At 49.6% G+C, this 22,909-nt stretch overlaps 5 protein-coding genes across 5 annotated transcripts; 2 read left to right on the forward strand and 3 right to left on the reverse strand.

Annotated features, from left to right (window-relative positions):
* Positions 1–182: 182 nt before the first annotated feature.
* Positions 183–5,335, reverse strand: N7500_007744 (SNF2-related protein; the record flags this gene model as incomplete). Its single annotated transcript, XM_056678888.1, has 5 exons — positions 183–2,859; positions 2,929–3,170; positions 3,680–4,382; positions 4,439–5,014; positions 5,067–5,335. 5 exons carry the CDS (start codon positions 5,333–5,335, stop codon positions 183–185), a joined length of 4,467 nt encoding a protein of 1,488 aa, XP_056529260.1.
* Positions 5,336–7,518: 2,183 nt separating this feature from the next.
* N7500_007745 (uncharacterized protein) lies at positions 7,519–8,814 on the forward strand (the record flags this gene model as incomplete). Its single annotated transcript, XM_056678889.1, has 3 exons — positions 7,519–7,610; positions 7,672–7,953; positions 8,010–8,814. The coding sequence occupies 3 exons, from the start codon at positions 7,519–7,521 to the stop codon at positions 8,812–8,814; spliced, it is 1,179 nt and encodes a 392-aa protein (XP_056529261.1).
* A 3,245-nt stretch (positions 8,815–12,059) lies between these two features.
* Positions 12,060–14,861, reverse strand: N7500_007746 (ATP-dependent Clp protease ATP-binding subunit; the record flags this gene model as incomplete). Its single annotated transcript, XM_056678890.1, has 1 exon — positions 12,060–14,861. The coding sequence occupies one exon, from the start codon at positions 14,859–14,861 to the stop codon at positions 12,060–12,062; it is 2,802 nt and encodes a 933-aa protein (XP_056529262.1).
* A 1,902-nt stretch (positions 14,862–16,763) lies between these two features.
* Positions 16,764–18,408, forward strand: N7500_007747 (uncharacterized protein; the record flags this gene model as incomplete). The annotated part of the gene is made up of 4 exons (XM_056678891.1): positions 16,764–16,826; positions 16,885–17,073; positions 17,356–18,180; positions 18,265–18,408. The coding sequence occupies 4 exons, from the start codon at positions 16,764–16,766 to the stop codon at positions 18,406–18,408; spliced, it is 1,221 nt and encodes a 406-aa protein (XP_056529263.1).
* Positions 18,409–19,193: 785 nt separating this feature from the next.
* On the reverse strand, positions 19,194–21,056 carry N7500_007748 (WD40-like Beta Propeller; the record flags this gene model as incomplete). The annotated part of the gene is made up of 1 exon (XM_056678892.1): positions 19,194–21,056. The coding sequence occupies one exon, from the start codon at positions 21,054–21,056 to the stop codon at positions 19,194–19,196; it is 1,863 nt and encodes a 620-aa protein (XP_056529264.1).
* Between the last annotated feature and the right edge of the window lie 1,853 nt (positions 21,057–22,909).

Below are 22,909 nucleotides of genomic sequence, written 5' to 3' on the forward strand. Positions count from 1 at the left end.
TCTTTCTCGTCCTTGTTCCAGTATCTTATTGTTTTTACTTAGCACATTAAGCTCTGCATATCGTGTTCAGGTGTTCTATGTATGTCTTTCTAGTCACATAGTGATATAGTATTGTCCAAATAATGAAGGTGTGTCAGATACATCATTCCAAAGGCCAACCCAGCGGTGCGAGATACAGCATTCTAACTCTTGATTTCCGCCCCATTAGTCTTCTTGAAAACATACCCAATCAAGTTACACTCATCTTTCAGCATAGAAACCAGCACATCGTCATCAATGGCAGCTTCAAGCTCCACATCCTCAGCCCCAGCCCCGACATTAGAATCGGCCTCGGCCGCAAGCAGAGTTGGGTCAATGTGCGCGTACTGAGCCAAAGACTGGTGCATTGTATCTTTTTTGCTCCTAGAATCCCGTTCCTTCTCTTCCGTGCCTTTCTTCCCCTTCCTAGTCATCTTAGCACGATACGAGCCGTTTCGGATGGACTGTTCTTGTCTCTCCATGTCGACCTCAGAAGCTTTGAGAAGAGTGTGAGGTTTCGGCAGCGATTCATCCGAGTCATAATCACCTTCATCATCATCAAAGTCAGAAGGAGGATCCGACAAATCATCAACTTCAGATCCATTCCCACCATCAACAGTAGCAGGCGTCGCGGCACCAGACGAAGAAGTCTCGAGATCAGCCTGAACTCCGCGTCCGCCACACCGACAACCCAACAACTCATGCGTCTGGCAAGCTCTGTCCTCATCGAGCCTGAACAAATCTCTCAGCTCAGCAGCCGAGAACTGGGCACCACCATTACTCTTATCTTGCATGACACTGTCCGCAAGACCAAGTTTGGTAACCTGTCTCTGCCAGATCTTCTCCTCAAGACTGCCTTTGAGCAGAATGCGGTAAATGCGACAAGGACGTTTTTGGCCATCGCGGTGGATGCGCGCCATGGCCTGGATATCCGTTGCCGGGTTCCAGTCTACATCGAAGAGGACAAGACGGCTCGCGCCGATCAGATTGAGACCTGTTCCGCCTGCTTTTGCAGAGAGCAGAAAGGCAAAGCACGAGGATGCTGGGAGACGGTTGAAGTCATCTACTAGGCCTTGCCGTTTCTGGGCCGGTGTGCTGCCGTCAAGGCGGAGATAAGGGAGGCCTAGGGAGGTGAGGAGGGTTGCGAGGAGGGATAGGGTTGAGGTGTAGTTTGAGACGAGCACTATTTTCTCGTCTGTCTTGTTGCGCATTGTGTCAAGGAGTTGGTCAAGGACGCGAATTTTTGCGCTAGAGGATGGAGAAAGGTGACGGTGGAGGGGTTGGGGGATAGAGGCTATGAGAGCGGCCATTGTTTCGTTTGGGGTGTCGTCGTTGTTTTTAGCTGTTAAGAGAGAGGGACTATTGCTGAGCTTTTTGAGGATTGTGATTAACTGCAGGGCGCTTTCTGCGTTGCCCATTGCGGTCTGGAAGATAGGGGAGGCGAGGACAGCTTTGTAGACGTTTGCTTGAGGACGGGTTGGTTTGCAGAAGAGAACGTATTCGGACTTTGGGGGGAGGTATCTGGCCAGGATATCTGCTGTTCGGCGGAGCATAAACTTCGATGTAAGTTCTCGCAGCTCCTCGCTTCTGGACTCTCCTTTTTCAATCTCCTTTCTTGTTGCTTCTGGCTGTCTGCTGCGAACGATTGGGGTCTCGAACTCTCGAATAAAGGACTTGAAACTTCCCAGGAGCCCTGGATTAACAAGATCCACGGCTGCAAAGAACTCTTTCAGATCATTTTGAATTGGCGTGCCGGAGAGAATGACTCTCTTCACGGCGCTGAGCGACTGGATCGCTAGACCACTCTTGTTCTGCAATGTCTTGAGCCTATGGCCCTCGTCCGCGATAATGATATCGACTCCAGAACTATTCGCCAAAGCCTCCTGAACCGTTCTGAGCTTTTCATATCCAACAATCATAACACTGTAAGACCGGCCCTTGGTGAAATCTGTAAGGCGCTTACTCTTATCATCAAAGACAAAAACTCCAATGCGCTCATTGCCGAGCCACTTGCGGAACTCCTTTCGCCAGTTGTTGATAAGAGTGACAGGACAGACAATCAATGCCTTCTTGATAACAGGTGGGGCTTCAAAAACAGGATTCTGCTTTAGCAGAGTCCAAAGCAGGGCAATAGTCTGCAAAGTCTTTCCGAGGCCCATGTCATCCGCGAGAATGGCACCTTCACCATTGAATGACCGCATGCCCATCACACACTCATACAAGAACTTAACACCCTCACGCTGGTGCGGCCGCAAGCTCTTGGTCAAGAGAGGATCAACAACAACATCCACAACTTGCCTTCCCTTCGGCACAGACTTTGGCCGCGGCATAACCAACGCACCAACCGCCTTGGGGTCATGTCGCGGAACAACCTTCCCCGCAGCTTTGGGAGCAACCGTGTCGACAAGCAGCGGCGCCTTGTAAGCGGCAAACGCCGCCGGTGCATTCCCAGGGTTCGCATTAGGATTTGTAACTAGGGCCAATGAGCGCTTGAGGGACTGTGTCCGCTCGGCAGCCGTGGGCTTGCGTACTTCACCCTTCTTTCGAGTGGGGAGGGCTTCTTCCTTCGATGCAGGCACCGGGTCGGGCGTGGGGTTAGGTGCTGGTTTCGTGCCTTCCAGGAACCTTCTGCCGGAGAGGTATTCCTTCCGCGACATCTCCGAGTCTATTTCAACCTCTTTTCCGGATATAGACAGTGTCGTTCCCGGCTCGAGGCGGGCTTCGTGCATCTTCCGTCCCATTTCTTTCCCGCTGATGTCTCGTAGATACACGAATTCTCCCCGGGTAGAGAGAATTCCATCTCCGTCCCATGTTTTGTGCTTTTTAGCGCTTGGTTTACGCCTGTCTGGGTTAGCGGGTTCGATGTCATTGGTACTCGCCCTGTGAGGGAACAACATGCTGAGGACCTACCAAAGAACATTGAAGTATCTTTCGTTGGATGTATCATCTTTGATCGATTCGCCAGATGGTGACTGTGTCGTACTGTCTGATCCTCGATTGTTGACTTGTAAGAGGGGCTTTCGACTGGCTAATGGTGTCGACTGCACGTCCTTGGGTGCTGGTTCATCTTCGAGGCGGGGTTTTTTGGTAGGACGACTGGACTCTTCAGAAATTTCAGTAGGTGTTGTAGCAGGGTTCCTAATTAAAGGGGACTTGAAGGGTTTAAAGACCATGGCTGTGCTGGTCTTTTTTTCCCTTAGTACAGATTGCGTTGGGATGAGGACGCGACACAGGCGCGGGACGCGTGGTCACGTGAACTAATCAATCGGTTTTGTTCAACAGTTGGGTCTTGAATCAGGAAACATCTGGCTTGATGAAAATATTCGGCTAGTAATATGTATTGTATGTACGAGCACTAGTGTGGAAATTATACATATTCAAAAATAAAAAGACTTGCTTGGACATGAATGTGAATTATGATTTTAGTGTAGCTATGTATATAGTCGTAAAAAGCACAACAAAAGTAGAAATGTACAAAAGGTGTATATAACGTTAAATCGCATCATGAAAAAGAGCATTTGGTAGCCGTACAGCGCATAAGACCTCTATCAAACCAAAATGGTACACGCAAAATAGTCCTCCCAACATCTGCCGACAAGGAAATTCATCGAGCATCATCGGCCAGGGCCTTGTCGGTCAAGGGGACATGCTTCGGGCCCACGTAGGAGTCCTTGTGGATGAACCACCAGACAGTAACGAAGATGGACAGACCACCAGTCATCAGACTGGCATAGTTCATCGATGCGGCATCAGTAGGTAGGGCGTAAGGGAAGCAGAAGATAATAGCGAAAACGATGATATAAGCACAAGCCAGGGAGTTGACGACGTAGCCAATCTTGTTGTTCATGAAAAAGTATCCAGGGACAAAGGATGAGCGCCGGGTCAAGATGTGAGGGAAGATGGCCATGAAATACGAAAGACTGGACAACTGCACAAAGCATCCCACAAAGGCGCTGAAGGCGGTGGTTGAGCCAAGGTAGATGCACGCCAGGACGGTAATAACGCCACAGCAAGCCAGGGTAGCGTTGAAGGGGTTCTTGAACTTGGGGCTGATTCGTCCAAGCCATCCCGCGAATGGAGTGGCACCGTCACGAGAAATGGTCCAGAGGGTACGGCCGGCGGTGATGTAGCAACCGCAGGCAGTGATGAAAGTAGGCAGGAAAGCGACGACCAGGAGACCCAGAGCACCGCCATGGGAGCCAGTGGCTTGGCGATAGATCTCAGCCAGGGGGAAGAAGGTGCTGGGGTCGCGCACCGCGTCCAGGTTGTTAATGGAGTAGAAGATTGCGATCATGTAGCAGATACCAGTGATGAAACCGACACCCATCTGAGCCAGGATTGCCTTGGGGATATTTCGGCTCGGTCTGTAAATTCAAGTCAGCATTGATTGTAGCGGTAATTGAGGGGAAAGAACACTGACTTGGGGATCTCCTCAGCCAAGTGAGATGAGCAGTCAGGGGTCCCGACACTGTAAGCACCGTTGAGCATACCAGCTACAAAGACGAATCCTTGCTGGGAATAGCCGGTTCCGTTCTCCCAAGTTGCCCACACAAGCTTGTCGGTGGCGTATCCGGAGCCGTTGACATGAGGCATCACAGCGCACACGACGATGGTAACAAACACACCAGCGAGAATGAAGAACATGCCGAGGTTTCCAATATACGGTAGGAAGCGGTTCATAAACAGCACAATGCAGCAGCAAGTCCAGGTGCAGAGGAGGAAGCTGACAAAAACGTTCCATTGCGAGGGTGCGAAGCCGGGATGCATCAGTGCATACATGGCCACGGTCTGCTGAGCCAGAATCAAAGACATCGATGCAGCGCCGAGGACCCAAGCCAAGCAGTTCCACCATCCAGCATAAAATCCGCACACGCGACCGTACTTGTTTCCCGCAGTGATAGTCGCCCAATGGTATACACCACTGGCTGAGGGCATACCGGATGCCAATTCGGCAATCGATGCAGCGACTAACCAGTAGCAGATCGACACAGCAATACTAGACAAAGGGTTAGGCTTGGCTTGATAGAGTGGCAGGGAGGATCATGTACAATTCATAGATAGTTCCTGCAAGTCCACCGTTGCTGAGAGCCACCACAACACTACCACCTTGGGCAATCCATGTGTTTCCAGTGGTCACGGCCACCGCACAGATACTAATGAGGCCGAAGTTCCGCTCAAGTTCTTGGCGATGCCCTGACGCATTGACGAGCTCTCCATCCACTGGTCCATCGTGTGTATAATCCGACGTAGTTGCAATTTCCTTCTCAGGGACGTAGTCGGCCTTCGAATTAATCCCACTCCCCGACATATTCGACATTTGGGGGATTATCCCTAGAACACGGTATATTCAAAGGACTTTCCGGAATGCGCCTGTATTGCAGAATGAAATGGGAGTCACGATGAAGTTAAAGGGAAAAAAAAGGGAGCCAAAGCAGCGTACAACGGTGTATTATCACGGGCCGATCAAGGTCGACAATGCAATCCCGGGCCCACTCCCCCTACCTTCTCAATCTCTAGCCAATCAACATTCACGGGGGAAACATCTTCGGTGGCTCACTGGTTCATAGTGGAGTTGCCCCAGAGTTTCCATTGGGCGAAATCGGCCACATTGTCTACAGACACTGCGTTTACGCTTATCCTAGAAGGGGAGCTTCAACAGAAATTTTTTTCTTTAGTCTATCTTAGTTCTATTTTATACCTTCTTCTCTACTTCTTTCTTTTTCGGGGAGATAAGAAGTTTGGGGCTCTTGGGCGGGTCAATGAACCCCAGACTTGTTCTTGATTTCACTCTAAATAGATGTCCACCTGGGCTGGTTCCTTCAAAGGATACACATTCTCTGAATGTAAAATCTTTTGGGAGTGCTCAGTACCCACATACAATATACATGTCGGAGACTAGATTCTCCTAGTCTTCTCGTACCCCTATATTTGCAAGTGAGACAAGCCTCAAAAACGACTACTAGGGTAGTTGGTAAGCAGGGGCAACCTAAAGTGTAATAGCAGGCTAAATGTGAATCCAGATGAATCCATTATTGGCCTCAAGAGAGACCACAAAGTAAATTAATATATTCGGTGGACACAAACAATCTATGTTTGTCAGGCTAATGCGACCGGGGTGTGCCTCTTACAAGGGTATTGTAGCATTACTATAGGGCTTGGCGGCTTTAAATTGGCCTCTCTCCCCACTCAAGACCAGTGCCACCATATGAAGGTACTCAATTGATCCAGCGTTCATCAATGAGAAACGACCAACGAAGTAGCGTATATCGAGAGTGAGACTCCGGATCTCTCTTAAACTAGAATCTTCTCCGGAAGTATAGTTCAGCTGAGGGTGGAGAGCACAGAGGCGACTCGGGTTTTAGCCTCAGATCTGGTGGAGTGATCTAGACTATGTGCTGGTCGATATTGCGCTTCTAGATTAATTAAGTACTATATTATCATGTACTATGTTTATATTAAGAAATTAATTTGTTACGTGAAGAAAAGGGAGTATCGATTTTAGCGTGAAACTTGGACTGGGATACGATCTTTGATGGATATCAGTTCCAATCCATAACTGTCCTGATCGATCCTCACTTATGTAAGACGAGCACTCCATAACGGAGACCTCCGTACCGAGTAAAGATCCGCCCAAAATTCCCTCAAAAGGCTATGGATATGGCCCACTCTGCGTTCTGGCTAGTGGCGAACTCAGAATGGCCTGATCTGGTAGGACTTGCTGTTGAGGTGTGCTCCCTATGCGGAGTATACGAAGACAAATTTCGTGCTGTTGATGGATATATATCTACACAAAATGAACAGTCTTCTTGAATCTCGGGCTTATACGGAGTCGAGGATCACCGAATTCATGACGAACCTTGGAATGTTGGCTGATCACCTCAGCTCCTCCACAGTGGGTCTCTCCAGATAGAAAGAGCCATGGCTGTCCCGAGGTCTTCGCTTAACGGGTTACTTCGATGATTGGATCTAGGAGTTTCATGTGTTCATATATCCTGCCTAATCAAGCAGGTAGCGTTGAGTTCATTAAGGCTCCATTTTATACTAAGTGGCAAACTTTGCAAAGATTGGACTTGAAGACCAATCAACTGTCAATGGGCTGTTCAGATCTATCAAAGGAAATTCCACAGTAAGCACGGTAAAGTGGACCGGTGATAAAATTGGCAAATACAAAGAATGCAATAAGGTCAATTTCCCAAACGAATCCCATCCAAGGATGCACTCAAACAGCCCCCTGTCCAATCGTTATTCTCTAGGCTCTATCTTGGAGTGGCGTTTTGTCACCTGCAATCACACGTGCCTGGGATCTATCATACTTTGACGGTTCTAACACACTTGGAACCCCCCCCTGTCGTGATCATCGGCTTATGCAGGGCCTGATCGGAACTCGGAAACCCTATAGTATCTCGTATCCCGATTAATTTCATAAAATGTGAGTGCGCCTCTTACATATCGTTTCTCTCTCGGATCCCTGTTAACCTCTATTCGAACAGGCCAGGGGCAATGTCTGGGTTAGGGGGTCACTTTGCAGTGCAATTTGCCCGTGAAACATGGGCTCTGTATTCAGTCGGAGTACTGAGTGCCGCCTTACGATTGTGAGTATTGAATATGCAATACTGCGTACATAGACCCCCACTGACCAAAGATCTTTGATAGCGTCGCTCGTGTTCGACGTTTAGGCATTCGCAATCTCCAGGTCGATGACTATCTTATGCTCTTCGCAGTGCTTTGGTATACGATACTATGTGTTGCTTTAAATCAAGTCGCTTCCGGTGGCGGGTCAAATCTCATGACCGAGGCGGACAGGCAGTCATTAACCGATAAAATCATCGACGAACGAATCCGCGGTAGCAAATGGGTCTTTGTGTCGGAGCATTCCTTTATTCTTTGCGTTTGGAGTTTGAAAGCATGCATGTTGGTGATTTATGCGCGCATCACGTATGTTCAATCTCGTTGAAGTTTGCAGTATTGTTCTTTTCGCTGACATTCAACAGGGAAGGACTGAAGCAGAAACGCTGGATCAACTATGTCGCGATTTATGTCGCATTAGGCTTCGTTGCCACAGAACTGTCGCTCTTCCTGATCTGCCGCCCATTAACAGACTACTGGGCCGTCCTCCCAGAGCCGGACTACCAATGCTCATCCTACCAGTACTACGAAATCGTACAAGGCTGCATCTCCATATCTGCCGACATATTCATGCTCCTGATCGCCATCCCGATGCTAGTCCAAGTTCGAGTTCCACTCAAACAAAAAATGATTTTGATGATCCTCTTCGGCATGGGAATCTTTGTCATCGTCGCCGCCGTCCTGAATAAGGTGTACTGCCTCGTTCCGTCTCTGATATCCTACGTCTACATGAACTGGTACTTCCGCGAAGCAACCGTCGCTATCCTGGTCACCAACCTGCCGCTGATCTGGTCACTTCTCCGCGACGTCTTCCCCGCTCTCAAGAGCTGGACCGGAGGCTCCAAGCGCGGCACCGACCGCTACAAGTCCGGGCCCTGGACCAGCAAGGGTGGCTCCAACTTACCTCCCTATGGTCCCCCCAGCCATCTTCGGTCAGGAGACTTTGGCATGCAGGAATTCGAGGGCACGACTACGATTACCCCGCAAAAGGCGACTGCGTCTGATGTCAGTCTCTCGGCCAGCGAGGAGCGCGATGCCAGCAGTGACGATGGCTCGGCTCGTGCTTTGCGCATTCGCCAGGATATTACTGTTACCGTGCAGCGAGACTCGCGCCCTTCGGATTACGAGTCGAACTCTTCGCATGTCACCCGTGCCCGGGAGGAGGTTTAACTCCTGATATACACTGAGAAAGTTCTCGATTTCCTTTTTGTCCTTTTTTTTACGAATCCACGAAGTCCTCAAGGGCTTGATACCCCCGCCCTATCTAATTTCGTTTTTATATTGTACATATTTACTTCTAGACGTTGTTTTTTGCTCTCTGGAATTCTCAAAAATACCTGTACCTGCTGGAGGGACTTAACTGGAGTTTCTTGAATATAGATTTTGAAACCCCCCTACAATTACATAGATTCAACTCCACTGATTGCATATCAACCTCCGTTATTTCCACCAAACATCTCACCTCCCCACCACCTGGTACCCAACAACTAGGGCCGTAAACCAACTTCCCAAAGGCAGCTAGAACCGTGGAAAAAGGTCCAACCCAACCAGCCGATCTCCCGGCACCTTGCGTCAAAACCTGCCGATCTTATCGGCATCTGACGGCGACGCTCCCAACCGGGAAGGGATGAGCCCCATGCGTTGGCTAAACGGCCTTGGCCTTCTTTGATCTCTGCCTGGATCATGGTTCGCAATAATAGAACCTTTCCAGCAAATCCGCCGGAAATCCCAGAGTGATATTTTCCCCGGTTCTGGTGCTTGGGCCCAGGATGGCGTTATGTGGGGTTCGCATGGGCCCGAATCCAGGATAGTTCATGCCGGCAATCGTGCATGATTAGTTACGCTTGCGTGAACATTCTTATTCCGTTCTCCTACACACGTTTATCGAATCTTCACGTTGGGCATCAGCTACCATGTACATTCGATGTTCCCCCCGATATCGGCAATCCCCAAATGGCAACCGTTCAAGGTTTCCGCTCCACTTGGGCAATCGCAATCCACCCGTACCATGGACACCATTCCTCTCTACCATGGACAACCTCTGACTTTGGGGTATCACAGAGGATTTTCGCGGGATCTGCGTGGAGCACAGGATAAGAGCAATTATCAATTGTCATCGGTCACGGTGAGGGAATCACAAAGGCTTCCTTTGCTACCGGGGGAAATCTCAAACTCGGGATTCCGCGTAAGTTACTGAATCTGAGTTTCAACTGAGTTTCGACCCAAAAGGTCCAGGCCTCCAACTTCCCAGACAATCTCCCATGTCCATACCTAGGTATATCATACATCATAAATCAATTGGAGGATTCAAGTCACATCTCAATCTAGGTAGTAGACGTTGATCCGAACCACGTGGAGGTCTCATTTTTGAGCGAGACGATCATCTATCCCTGTTCTAGTAACTGGCACGGAGAATCGGTTCGCATGAAGGATTTACTAGCCTTCGCTAATAGTTCAACGGTCTCGGTATATCCAACGCAATGGTAAGTGCAATTACTACACTCCGACCTCCATTCCCCTATTGTGAGTATACAAGTCCGATAGAGTGGACCTGAGCCGAGCACTCGGTGCACCATATACATAACACAGAGCTTATCTTTTCCCGAAAAGGAGGGTGGTAATATCCTTTTCCCTGTGCGCTTTTCTTGCTATTTCTTTTTTTTTTACGGTTTTTGATTTATCTCGCGCTTCGGCCGGAGTGACGATCCCCCTCGCCCCACCGTGAAGTCCGAGAGACTTCGCTCTTTGATCGCGACAGTGCTCGAGCACTCTGAGTTTTTGGCCCCCACTCTATATTTGCAAACAAAGTATCTCGCTTAGGCTGGTCTCGGTGGCTACGGAATGCGCAGGCCGAGTTTTGACCTGCCTCAGGTACGGACAAGATAGATGTGTGTATACATAAAACATGCATAATAATGATTTCAACATACATGTTATCCATATACAGAATCGTGTAAGGGTATGATTGCTCGAGTCAAACGCAAGACATTAAACTACAATACGGAGTAGAGAGCACGGAATTGGAGGGCTATATCTCTTGACGTCTCGTATGTATACCAGCCGCCACGAGGCGCGGCCGTGCTAGAAACGGTGTTTGATTTGCTGCTGACATATAATAGGAGACATCCGAGAATGCCGGACTGTTTCGTGCAGATACGGAATATATATACGCTGGTAAGGTCGTGCATCACTAGTAGCAAGCCAACCTCGGAAGAATATCTCGACTTGGACATTTGACTCTGAAGGCCACGCATAGAAAGGCTTATTAGCAAAAGAGGTCCACAAATTATTCATCATATCCGGTCAGTTCAAGGGGTTGCGTTACTAGCTAATACCCCGAAAGCACACGGAGTCTAACATACATTGCCAACTTTATATGGGCAACAGCTACAGCAATCGGAGAGAAACCAAGGGTGATCAGATCTTGTAATGTTAAGCCATGGAATCAATGCTAAGAACTGGGACTCAACTATCGAAGAAAGTTCTGTACTGGTCCATTCAGCCGAGTTTCAGATCCAGATCCTTTGAGATCCAAACTTGAAACATTTTGAAACTTAATAGTACCCAAGCCATAACTATGTATAATGGTGTGCATAAGTGGAATTAGGTATGGGACCAGGTCGAGATTAAGATTCAATAGTTGGAGCGTGTTCAGTTGCCCCCATTTAGAGATATCGAATCAGCCATACATACTCTGACACCAAGTATACCTCTTCCACCTTTTTATGCGGTTTCCTATTGTTCCTCATGTAGTGAGACATCAATGCCAAAGAGATGGAGAATGATTTTGTGCTCTTTGCTTCATCTTCCTGCATAGTACTGTGTGCCCCGGACTAGAAGACTTGATTGTGAGACAAAAGAAATAGAGCAACTCGCATGAACTCCTTGAAATGCAAACCACTCTTGCTGGAGACCTTTCAAGGATGTCCACTTACATCTACAAAAAGTCACATTCTGTTTCACGTTTGTCTTTTTTCAAGAGAAGCCCTACAGCTGCAGACATAGTTTATCTCGGACAGCCCATGTATTATTATATACCTTGTCATATTCTGTGAGCGCCCAGCTGATAATCATTTAGACAGCTGTGGCCACGAGCTCGTAACTACCTTCTACAATAGGCCCAGGAATATGTTGAGATTGGATTTTGGATGAAACGGTAAACTTATATTAACATCATTGTCGAGGCTGATAAGCCTTCGACTCAAAACAACCTATCCACCCAGCGAAGACTACATAAGTACATGAAAGGAGAATGCGAGAGAGATAGTGCTAACGCCATAGGAGATCGAAGCCAGAAAAAAAAAACAAAATCAGAAAAAGGGTCGTGCATCATCGCATCATCGCTGAGTATGTTCAAATCCTTGTTTGTGTTGTGCATTTTGACAAAAGGGAGACCTGACGGAAGCCAGCTCTGTTTAATCATCGTAAAGATCAGGGGAGACCGGATCATCGCCCATCTCAGCGTCGAGATCGTCCTCGTCCATCATCTCATCATCGCTCTCGTCACTACCCTCACCAATCTGGTGGTTAGGAAGGACTTCGATGCGACCATCCTGCAGGACGACACGGGCAACCTCGCCATCCTGGATGCTTCCGCGCAAAATAAGCACAGCGAGACGATTGAGAACCTCGCGCTCGATGAGTCGGCCCAGCGGGCGAGCACCGTATGCCGGGGAATATCCTGCTGCGCCGAGGTAGTCTTTGACTTCGTCCGAGCACTCGATCGTGACATTGCGCTCGTTGTGATCCAGACGTTTCTGCACTTCGGCGAGACGGAGATCCACGATCTTGCGGATCTCCCGTTTGGTGAGGCGATTGAAGATGACGGTGCTGGAGATACGGTTGAGGAATTCCGGTAAGAAGTAGTCTTGGAGTGCTTTCATGACCAATTCGCGGGTCTGAGGGTCGATCTTTCCGTCCTTGGTGGTGGGGCGGGAGAGATATTGGGCGCCCAGGTTGGAGGTCATGACAACGATACAGTTCTTCGCGTCGACGATGCGGCCCTGGCCGTCGGTGATACGGCCATCATCCATGAGTTGGAGGAGAACAGTGAGGACTTCTTTGGCGGCCTTCTCGACCTCGTCAAAGAGCAAGATTGAGAATGGGCGGCGGCGCAGGCTTTCGGTAAGCTGGCCGCCGGCATCATGGCCCACGTATCCGGGGGGTGCACCGATCATGCGGCTGAGCGAGTGTCGCTCCTGATACTCGGACATGTCGAACCGGATCATTGCCTTGGGATCATCGAAAAGGAATTCGGCGAGCGCTTTTGTGAGCAGTGTCTTTCCGGTACCAGAGGGACCACAGAACAAGAAGCTGGGCGGCGCGTTGGGGTTACTGAGACCTGAGCGCTGCAGGCGAATGGCGTTGGAGACCGAAACAACGGCTTCCTTCTGGCCGACAACAACCTTGCCAAGGTATCTTTCCATGTTGAGCAGCTTGTCCTTTTCGGTGGTCTTGAGTCTCGTGACGGGGATACCTGTCCACCGGCCAACAATTTCATTGATTTGATCGGGGCCAACTGCATCGGCAAGGAGTGCTTCACCAGCATCGCCCGATTGGGCGCGACGTTCAGCATCGGCCTTGGCCCGGTCAGCCTCGAGACGCTCGATGAGAGTTTTAGTCTCTGGGATGGCGTAGTATTCGAGATCAGCAGCTGTCTGGGTGTCGCCCATACGTTCGGCTTCGTCACGCTTGACCTTGAGAGAGTCAAGCTTGATCTTGGCGTCCTGCACCTCGCGGCTGCGTTGCTTTTCACTTTCGTACTTTTCGCGCATGGGCCGGAGCTCCTCGGCGACATTGGCAGCTTCCTGTTTGGCAGCTTCGAGGCGGGCCTTGGATGCGTCGTCCTGCTCACGTCCAAGGGCGTGAATTTCGATCTCAAGCTGGCGGGCCTTTCTTTCCAGCGTATCAAGGGCTTCTGGCTCGGACTCGCGAGTGACTCGTACTGCAGCTGCAGCCTCATCAATCAAATCAACGGCGGAATCGGGGAGTCGACGAGCTGTCAGATAGCGAGCTGCGAGGGTGGCAGCAGAGACGATAGCTCCATCAAGAATGTTGACACCGTGGTGAGCTTCGTACTTTTCCTTCAGACCACGGAGAATAGAGATGGTCTCTGGGATTGAAGGCTCCTTGACAAGGACCTGTTGGAATCGTCGCTCGAAGGCCTGGTCCTTTTCAATATACTTGCGGTATTCAGAAAGAGTCGTGGCACCGATACAATGCAACTGGCCGCGAGCCAGCATAGGCTTGAGAAGGTTGGCAGCGTCCATACCGCCTTCGCCGCTAGATCCAGCGCCCATAAGCAGGTGAATCTCATCGACGAAGAGAACGATGGTATCCTTGGAATCTTCAATTTCTTTGAGAACACCCTTCATACGTTCTTCGAATTCACCGCGGTATTTGCTGCCCGCAACCAGAGAACCGACATCGAGGGAAAGAAGACGGCACTGAGCCAAATTGGCGGGGATATCGGCATTGACAATACGGCGAGCGAGACCTTCGACAATAGTGGTCTTACCAACACCGGGCTCACCAATAAGCACAGGGTTGTTTTTCGTGCGTCGACTGAGGATACGAATGACGCGACGGATTTCCTCCTCTCGGCCAATGACCGGATCGATCTTGCCCTCCCGGGCCAAGGCTGTCATATCAATGGTAAACTTCTTGAGGTTCTCATTTTCGCCTTCGGCATCGGCAGTCTTGGAGTCGACCCGCTTTGTACCACGAATTTGTTGGATGGCATTGTCGATCAACTTGAGGTTGGGGATATTGGCATCGCCCAAGGCACGCTGAACTTGTGAATCTTGGCAGACAGACTGGATGAGATGATCCACAGCAACGAAGCTGTCTTTTTGGGTTTTCGACAAATCGGCGGCTGATCGAATGACTTTGGAAAGTTGGGGAGAGACACTAGGGTTCTCTGGAGGAGGGTCTTGACTGGGTAGGCGGACCAGCAACTTCATCAGGGATCGGTCAAGGAGCTGAGAGTCACCGTGAGCTCGGTCGACCACTTGGCGGAAGAGAGGGGCGGTTGATTCATCGTGGGAGGCATGGGCACCAGAAGGAGTCTGTTGATCTTTGGACTCATCTGGGGAGGGGTTGAGCAATGCAACTGCCAGGTGAAGTGGCAGAATCTGGGACTGAGCATATTGCTCACAGAGGCTGCTGGAGTCCAGCAAAGCCTTGTTGGCTCGATCTGTGAACTCGACGCCGTTCATTTTGAACGGAAGTGTGGGGGTAATGTCAATAGGTGTGAAGAGGCTAATGTATCGAGAGATAGGATATTGGTGTAGTGTTATCACAAGAGTGAGTAATTGAGCAAGTAAACTTGAAGAATATGCAGCCTGAAACACGATGATACAAGTTCATATATTCCTGGCGCATGGGATGCCCGAAGCTGCCACCAGATCCATGGCGTCACTACTGGGTTCCACCGCCTTCCAGAAGCTGCCTGACGTTGCCTGACGTTGCCTGACAGTGCCGAGGATCACCCCTAGGCACCGGAGAAACTATTATTCCGGAGTGATCACGGACCACATTCATAGTGTAGCATGTCACTCTCTATTGAGATACACTCGATGACACTTACATTCCACCATACCCATATACCCCATAGTCAGTCGATTACCACTTTACTATACAGGGCAACCGGTCACCCATTCCACTATAGTTAGTCAATTACCGCCTTATTGCATAGGCAATATCACTTTGGCAGATAAGCCCATGGCACGTGATCAAGGCCCACGTGAGGTCCACGCGACATACACGTGACCTTGGTTTGCTGACCTCATCCTCAATCTGAGATGAGGTCAGCAAGTTCGGATTAAATCGCGCAACCGAGCAAACCAACAACCCTTGAATGTCCTGGTGCTCCACGTTCGACACATGATTCGGCCTTGATGCTATTGTGGCGGGTTCTAATTTGAGCTTGCGTGCCTTGCAGTGGAGTATTGAAACAATTCAGATCCACCGGCTCCGTCCCGCCAAAATCAAGGTGTTAACAAAACCTATAATGGATCCTACAATGTGCCACTGACGCTTGCCCGGGCACTTTACAGCCAGCTCCGGCAATTTCATAGGGCCTCTACTCTTTCTATCCGTCGCCTACGATTTATATCGTGTTCCACGATACCCGACAGAAAATGCCCCACGGTTAGTGAATGACGTCAGGTGGGATATACCCCTCAGCAATGAGAATCCAAAGAAATTGATCTTGAGCCTTGTCCAGGATCAGACCCTCCCTGCAAAAGCATCTCCTCCAATTCGGCCGAGTGATTTCTCTCTCGATTGGAATCATTTAGGAAATCAGATTTTCACCTGCATAGAAGGGGAGTATGGTCTCAGGTGAGGAGCTCGAACACGACTTGGACCGTGGATGGTGGACACTTGTTCCAAGCTGGCGCATCCAGAAAGATCGATTCATGCAATCCACAAGTTTTTATTTTTTCCATTGGCTGTTCTCCATGTAGATTTTTTCTACAATTGTCTAGGCTGGAGAGAGAGAAAAAAGAAAATAGAAGCTGAAAAGGTTCCAGAGAGGGGCAAAAAGGCTTTGTGGCGTGCATTTGCTTGGAATGTAAGGCTTCGAGACTTCAATACCAGACTCCTACACTGTAGTATGCAGAGTACCTATATGCTGTACCAGCCTACTAAGAGGGGTGCCTATGTATAACTTCGTATCTGACTGAATAGATCGGCAATCCAGTCTCGCATCCCCATAATAATTGAATATTTCTTATTTCTTATCTCATATTTTTCTTTTCCAACTCTCCGCTTCCCGAGGCTCCTTTAAAAAAAAATTAAAAAAAGCCTGTTATTAAACGTGGTACCTATGTCATTCGTAGAAAAGAATTTCAACCCTCCCTTTATTTTATTCTCACGCCATAGTGATTGCAGCTGAGACCACTAAGAAGCTCTCACATTCGCTGATACCCTTGTTTGAGCACGCTAGCCAAAGACATTGTCTGTCTCGGAACCTCAGTGGCTAGATTTGAATTATCCTTGCGTTAATTGATCAGAGGCTTGATCCACTGCAAGGTTATTTACGATTACCTTTGGGTGATTTGACAAAGTCTGTCGATTGCAGTTTTATCGGCCAATATCATCCTCGACATACAAGTATGTCTGACAAGCCGATCTTTGTGGCTACGCATCCACGAGCATGCTCGACAGCCTTTGAACGAGTAAGATATTCTAGGGTATTCCAAATACTTTCATTCCAAGATATCTAACAGGCTACAGGTCTTCATGACTCAGCGTGATACTATTCAATGTGTCCACGAGCCATTCGGCGATGCATTCTACTACGGCCCGGAGCGCCTCTCTAGCCGATTCGCAGGCGATGAACATGCACAAGAACGCCTGGATAGTGGATTTGCCGATTCGACATACAGTACCGTGATGGAGAGGCTCGAGCGAGAAAAAACTCAGGTCCGACCCTTCTTTCTGCGTTGGAATCTCTCGCGTTCTTGCCCATCCCCCTCGTAAATGCTCTTCACGTTCTCCCCTGTGGATCGAACATGAGGGAAGACTCCTTACCTGTTTCCATGTTTGTTACTTTGCATCACAGACGGTGCCCAAGGCAATCTGTTCCCCCTTTCCCTCTTCAAACTGTAGATCACAGAATTGCGCCGAAATATTGAATGACCATGGAGATCTGCGAGGCGGAATGAAATCTTTGCACTTTTCGAAGGGATACTTACCTTGCCACAGGGAAAGAGAATCTTCATCAAAGATATCGATCACTACCTGCTTCCACCGAGTGGCCAGCCCGCCAGCATCGCTCCGTCTCTATTGCGCCTCAAGCGCGGAGTCGGGACTGACGGCGAGTCGCACAAGGTCAACGGTGTGAACGGTGCCAATAGCACTGCTCACACCAACGGCCACTCCGCCATGCCTAACGGGTCCACCAACGGAGTCAACGGAGCTTCGAACGGTACCAACGGCACGGCGAACGGCGTGAATGGTCATTATGAGACGAACGGCCTCACCAACGGCCACACCAACGGAGCTTTCCAGGAACCTTACCCGTACGACACGCCAGCTGAGCCGGGAAACCCAACGGTGATGCCGCGCGAGCTACAAGAGCAGTTCCACTGGGCGTTCCTAATCCGCGACCCACATTACAGCGTGCCGTCATACTTGCGGTGCACAATCCCCCCTCTGGACGAGGTCACCGGGTTCCACAACTACGACCCTACAGAGGCCGGATATGACGAGCTGCGCCGCCACTTTGATTATCTGCTCGACAGTGGATTGATCGGGCCCCAGGTTGCAACACGCGCGGATCTGAACGCCCAGGCTGAACCACAGGCAACGACTGGCGTTGAGGTGTGTGTGATCGACGCGGATGATATGCTTGACGAGCCGGCGAAGACGATCGAGGCTTTCTGTAACAGTGTTGGTCTGCCGTACAACCCTGAGATGCTGACATGGGACACGGAGGAGGATCATGCTGTTGCTCGAAATGCGTTTGAGAAGTGGCGTGGGTTCCATAATGATGCCATTGAGTCAAAGGCTCTGGTGCAGCGAGCTCATGTGAGTTTTTCTTCCCTTTTTTTTTTTGGAATGGACCATGGGAATGCGAAGGCATTAGGGACTTTGGGCTAACCCTCTTCATAGAAACGTGCTGTCAAGACCGAGGAGCAGTTTGACGCCGAGTGGCAGAAGAAGTATGGCGAGAAGCAAGCTGCTCTCATTCGTCGGACAGTCGACGCCAATATGGCCGACTACCTGTACCTCAAGTCATTTGCCGTGAAGGTTTGAAAGAGACATCGGCCAGTCGTTTGTAGCGCTGAGGCTCAGGAATTGAGTGGAATGGGAAATGAATGAGAGAACAGGGAGCTGGGATGCTTCCCCCATATAATATCTCTTTGACCGCTCCTTTGCGACTTCCATATGAGAACGGTTTAGTTCGATGGCGCCATCTCCACGGGGATTGGTTGATGACTATGACGATCTTGCATGTTTTTGACTTCCAATGCTATTGCCAGTTTGCTATCGAGTTTCTAGTATGGCCTGGTTGGCGTAAACTGCAGGTACGGACTACTGTAGATGGTGGTATCTTGTTGCACACGGAATGCAATATAGCGTCTCAGGACCTAGGTGATGGCCACTTAAGATCTTATCGGGAAAGCACCCATCGGCCTCAGCTTGGAAGTCTGCACCTCTTTCGTCTATGTTGCCAATTAAAGTAATTGTGAACACTTTCCAGGCCCACATGGAAAGTCAAAGTTCGAATTGATTTGAGGCATTGCTGCTGGATATCGTTGCCAGCTTTCGTCTTTGGTCCTTCCCGTGTTCATATCTTAATCATTGAATGGCTTGTTTTTCTCCTCCATTTTGATCCTCTTCCTCTTCGCACTTCCCTAACCAAGCAAGGAGAATCTACAGGTGTACACTAAGATCAGTGTCAGGGGAAGAATCATGAATATTTTTCGACGTGGCAAGATCACTTCAAGTACAAATATAACCAGAATCTTTTGAATATCAAGATTGATAGGCGAAAAGTCATATCAGTCACACAGCCGTCTGACACAGTACTTCAAGCCTTACTTGTGAACCTTGGCATCAGCCTTGAGGGCACTGTTTGGCACGTAGAGAGGCATCGAATCCTCCCAGATAGAATCAGTGAGCACCCGCTTATTGGAGCCATCAGCATCCATGACGACGATCTGACCATAAGGCTGGAAAGTCTGGTCATAGAGAGCACACTCATATTGGAAGCCGAACATGCCAGAAGAGAAAGCAATGCGACCATCCCAAGTCCACACGGCATGGGCGTCGTTGGCACCACTGCTAGTCAGAACCTTGACGTCAGTTCCATCAGAACGCATCGTGCAGATATCGTAGTTGTAATCACTGGTCTTGCGAGTGAAGACGATTCTCTTTCCGTCGGGAGAGAAAGACGGTAGATTATCCCACTCGTTACTCAAGACGGACGTCTGGCGAGTTTCCAGATCAAGAAGACGAAGTCCAAGCTGGGACCTATCGCCCAGAGTCGAGTTTGCTCCCCAAATACGGAACACGATTTTCTTGCCGTCGTGCGAGAAGCTGGGGAAGCCGGAGTTGATCACGGTGCTGTTGCTGGTGAGGGTTGTTTGGCTCTCGGTCAGGACTTCGGAGTATGTGCCGTTAGCAGTGGTTCGTACGAGCCATCCGCCATTGGTTGCGCGGCCTTGGAACCAGAAGCCTACTCCAAAGGTGACCCACTTGCCATCGGGCGACCAGGATGGGTTGAAGGCGCCGGCAGTGCCCATAGCGACAGACTTTTCGTCAAGAAAGCCGGATTCCATGACATTGTAGATGAGGCCCTCATTGGTTCCATTGGCGTTGAAAGAAACAACGGAAGAGTTTCCGAGCTGTTTCTCGGTCAGGGCAATCGCGTTTGTATGGGATAGCTGTGGGAAGACGTCTGTGAAGCGGTATTCCCATTCCGAGTCCCAACTGTATAGCTTCTTGTCCATTGGTCGCACAGTCCAGGCAGTCTTCTCGTAGACGACCTTCTTGCCGTCTGTAGACCAGGCGGGAGAGCGAACTACCTCGCTAGAGGTGTTCACAAATCCACCGGCAGTGGTGTGGAGTCCTTCAATGCCGGCACCCTTGGAGAAGTAGGCGATAGTGCTGTCTGAGATGTATTGAGGGAAGCTCTTCACGCCCGCGCCTTCGGCTTCCACGTGGCGGTCAGCGCCTGTGGCAAAGTCCACCGAGACAAGGGTGGAGTTGGCGGAGTTGAGTGATTCAGGACGGTGAGCGCTCCAGGTATTTTCACGAGTGATCTCGTAGAAGAGAATACGCTCACCATTAGGCGACCACTTGGGCGAACCGAGGCAATAGCCAGGCTTCGACACGACGGGACGGAAATCAGATCCATCAGGGCGAATAGCGTAGATGGACAGCTCTTGTGTATGTTCCCAGCCGGTCACACCTTGGAAGATCGGATCACCGTGTCCGTACCAGCCCGAGTTACGGTCCGACGAGAAAGCAATCCATTGGCCGTCGGGAGACCACGAAGGGCGGAAGTAGCCATTAGGAAGAGAATCATCGGCGGCGGTCGAGGCAGTGTCCGTGAGGTTCCATTTCTTGCCACTCTCCAGATCCATGACCCAGATGTTGGCCTTGTAGCCATTGGCAGTAGATACATAGGCTATTTGCTTTCCATTCGGAGACATGACGACTCCGTCTTCCACCGACGACGTTGCTACCAACTCCTCAAGGTCAGACCCGTCTGTCCGGACGCGGTATATATCCGAATTACCATCACCGTTCCGTTCTCCGGTGAAGGTGATCCATTCTCCATCGGGGGAAAAGGTGGCATGGTATTCGTAGATAGGGTTGGAGAGAAGGGGCCGTTCACCGGTGCCATCAGCATTCGCAATATAGAGCTCTGATGTCCCGGGAGCAATGCGGTTCATATAAAAGATTCCTTTCTTGTCTGACGGCGCCTTGAGGGGTGCGCGTGTATGAAGCGGAGGCGTACTCTTTTTTCAAGGCTCATCTGCTCTGCATATGGGCAAAGAGCCCAAGCCGGTGGCAAAACAAGGCCCAATAGGGCAACCGAGGCGGGAAAACGCATGGTGAATGGGAAAAGAGCGCACCACAGCAATTGGATGCCGGAGTCCGTTATTTTCTGGCACTGCTATACTTATACATAAAAAATCTACCAGGGCAAAGGGCCTGAAGGACCGATCATTTCCTTCCAGGGTCGTAGCACAATTCTTTCCTCCGACAGGCCCACCTTCGCGTAATGAAGTCCGCGTTATTAGCGGGGGCCTTCATCTTATCTGATGAAGCAAGCTAGCGATTGTCCACCACTGAGAATTCCTGCACAATATTGGCCCTTGATCTGATTGGTCTCATCAAGTCAAGCTGTGACTTGCAAGACTTGGAACAAGGCAATGATCGTCGTGACTCGAGATGGACGGAGAAAGCCTCTTCCGCTGGTTACCGGTGACATTGTTGTGGTACTGCTTGGAAGCTGCGGTGTATCCTGTCCTCACAAGGGTTGTTGATCTCGCCTTTATAGACTTGGTTCTTACAGTATTGAGGCATGCTGTATGCAGAGCGAGCTGATCCTGCAGTTCTCAAGCACAACTGTCTTGAAGATGTCAAATGGGCTATCGTGAAGCCGAATGCCAAGTAATCCGGCACTCAACCTCAAAGGGCCTCTGGTCTTGCCCAATATCCTGCTGACACAGGTTCTCCGCTTATTTAGTCAATATATAACCAAGCCACCGAACTTGAGGGTGGACGACCGACGGAATTCCCCGGCTTGGCAAATGCTACCAGTGGTTTGGCAGCAGTCTCTGCGTTGCATACTGAACGTGAACTTGGTGGTCAAACATGCTCGGAGTCCGAAGATCGGTCGGGATTGCCGGATTTAGTGTGTTGAAGCGTCGATCGAAGGTGGAGCAGTTTCACAGTCTTGGCAGGCTTATGTTTTGAATGGTCAATAGGGTTGAAATTGGAGATGCATACTCTGTAGTGTGTTGACGATATCAGACACCTCGAATAGGACGGTACGGCTGCCTGTGGGTTCCTATCCAGTTCTATACGGTTATTCGAATTCTATGGAGACTGAAAAAGTCAATCAAACACACTATCCTCCGATCGATATCGGAAGAGATAGTATATGATGAAGTAGATTACAAGAGAATTTCAAGCCTTATTTTCGGCTCCAATCATTGGAAGCCGTATAGTTGGATCATAACTCCTACAGGTTGGTAGGGTTGGGAGTAATCTCGGGGACCTAGTAAAGGAGATGATCATGGATCTCGCAGACGCTTGCGCCAAGCACCGAACCCTGCTTAACATAATTGTAGAAATGCCGCTGCTTATAAGGTTGCTGCTAGGTACACACTTGGTGCTGATCGTTGTCGTGTCCAGTTTGTCTTGGTTGCTGTGGATATGATGATCTCCTGTAGGAGCAATTGTCGCTGTAAGTAGATCAAATTGGACGAAAGGAAATGAAGGCGTCAAATAAGTATTTAGATAGTGACTGGGTATGTGACCTCCCAACCCAACATAGAAACGTTGATGAAATACTGCCAGAGGTCAAAGGGAGGAAAGCAATGCCACGAAACTCGGAAGGGCGTGAACCGGTGTCAAAAAAATCCTCACCTGCAATATGCAGAAAGTCCAAGGCAACGATTGAGTATTTGTAATAATCTAAGATAAAAAGAAAGATATCAACCTTCGTTAAGAGAAGATAGTGTAGCTTCGTCCAAAAGCACAAATGACTATAGGAACCAATCTATCCAAGCCAAGC

Source organism: Penicillium coprophilum, assembly GCF_028826855.1.
Source record: "Penicillium coprophilum strain IBT 35676 chromosome Unknown utg000005l_segment0_segment0, whole genome shotgun sequence".
NCBI classification, from domain to species: domain Eukaryota; kingdom Fungi; phylum Ascomycota; class Eurotiomycetes; order Eurotiales; family Aspergillaceae; genus Penicillium; species Penicillium coprophilum.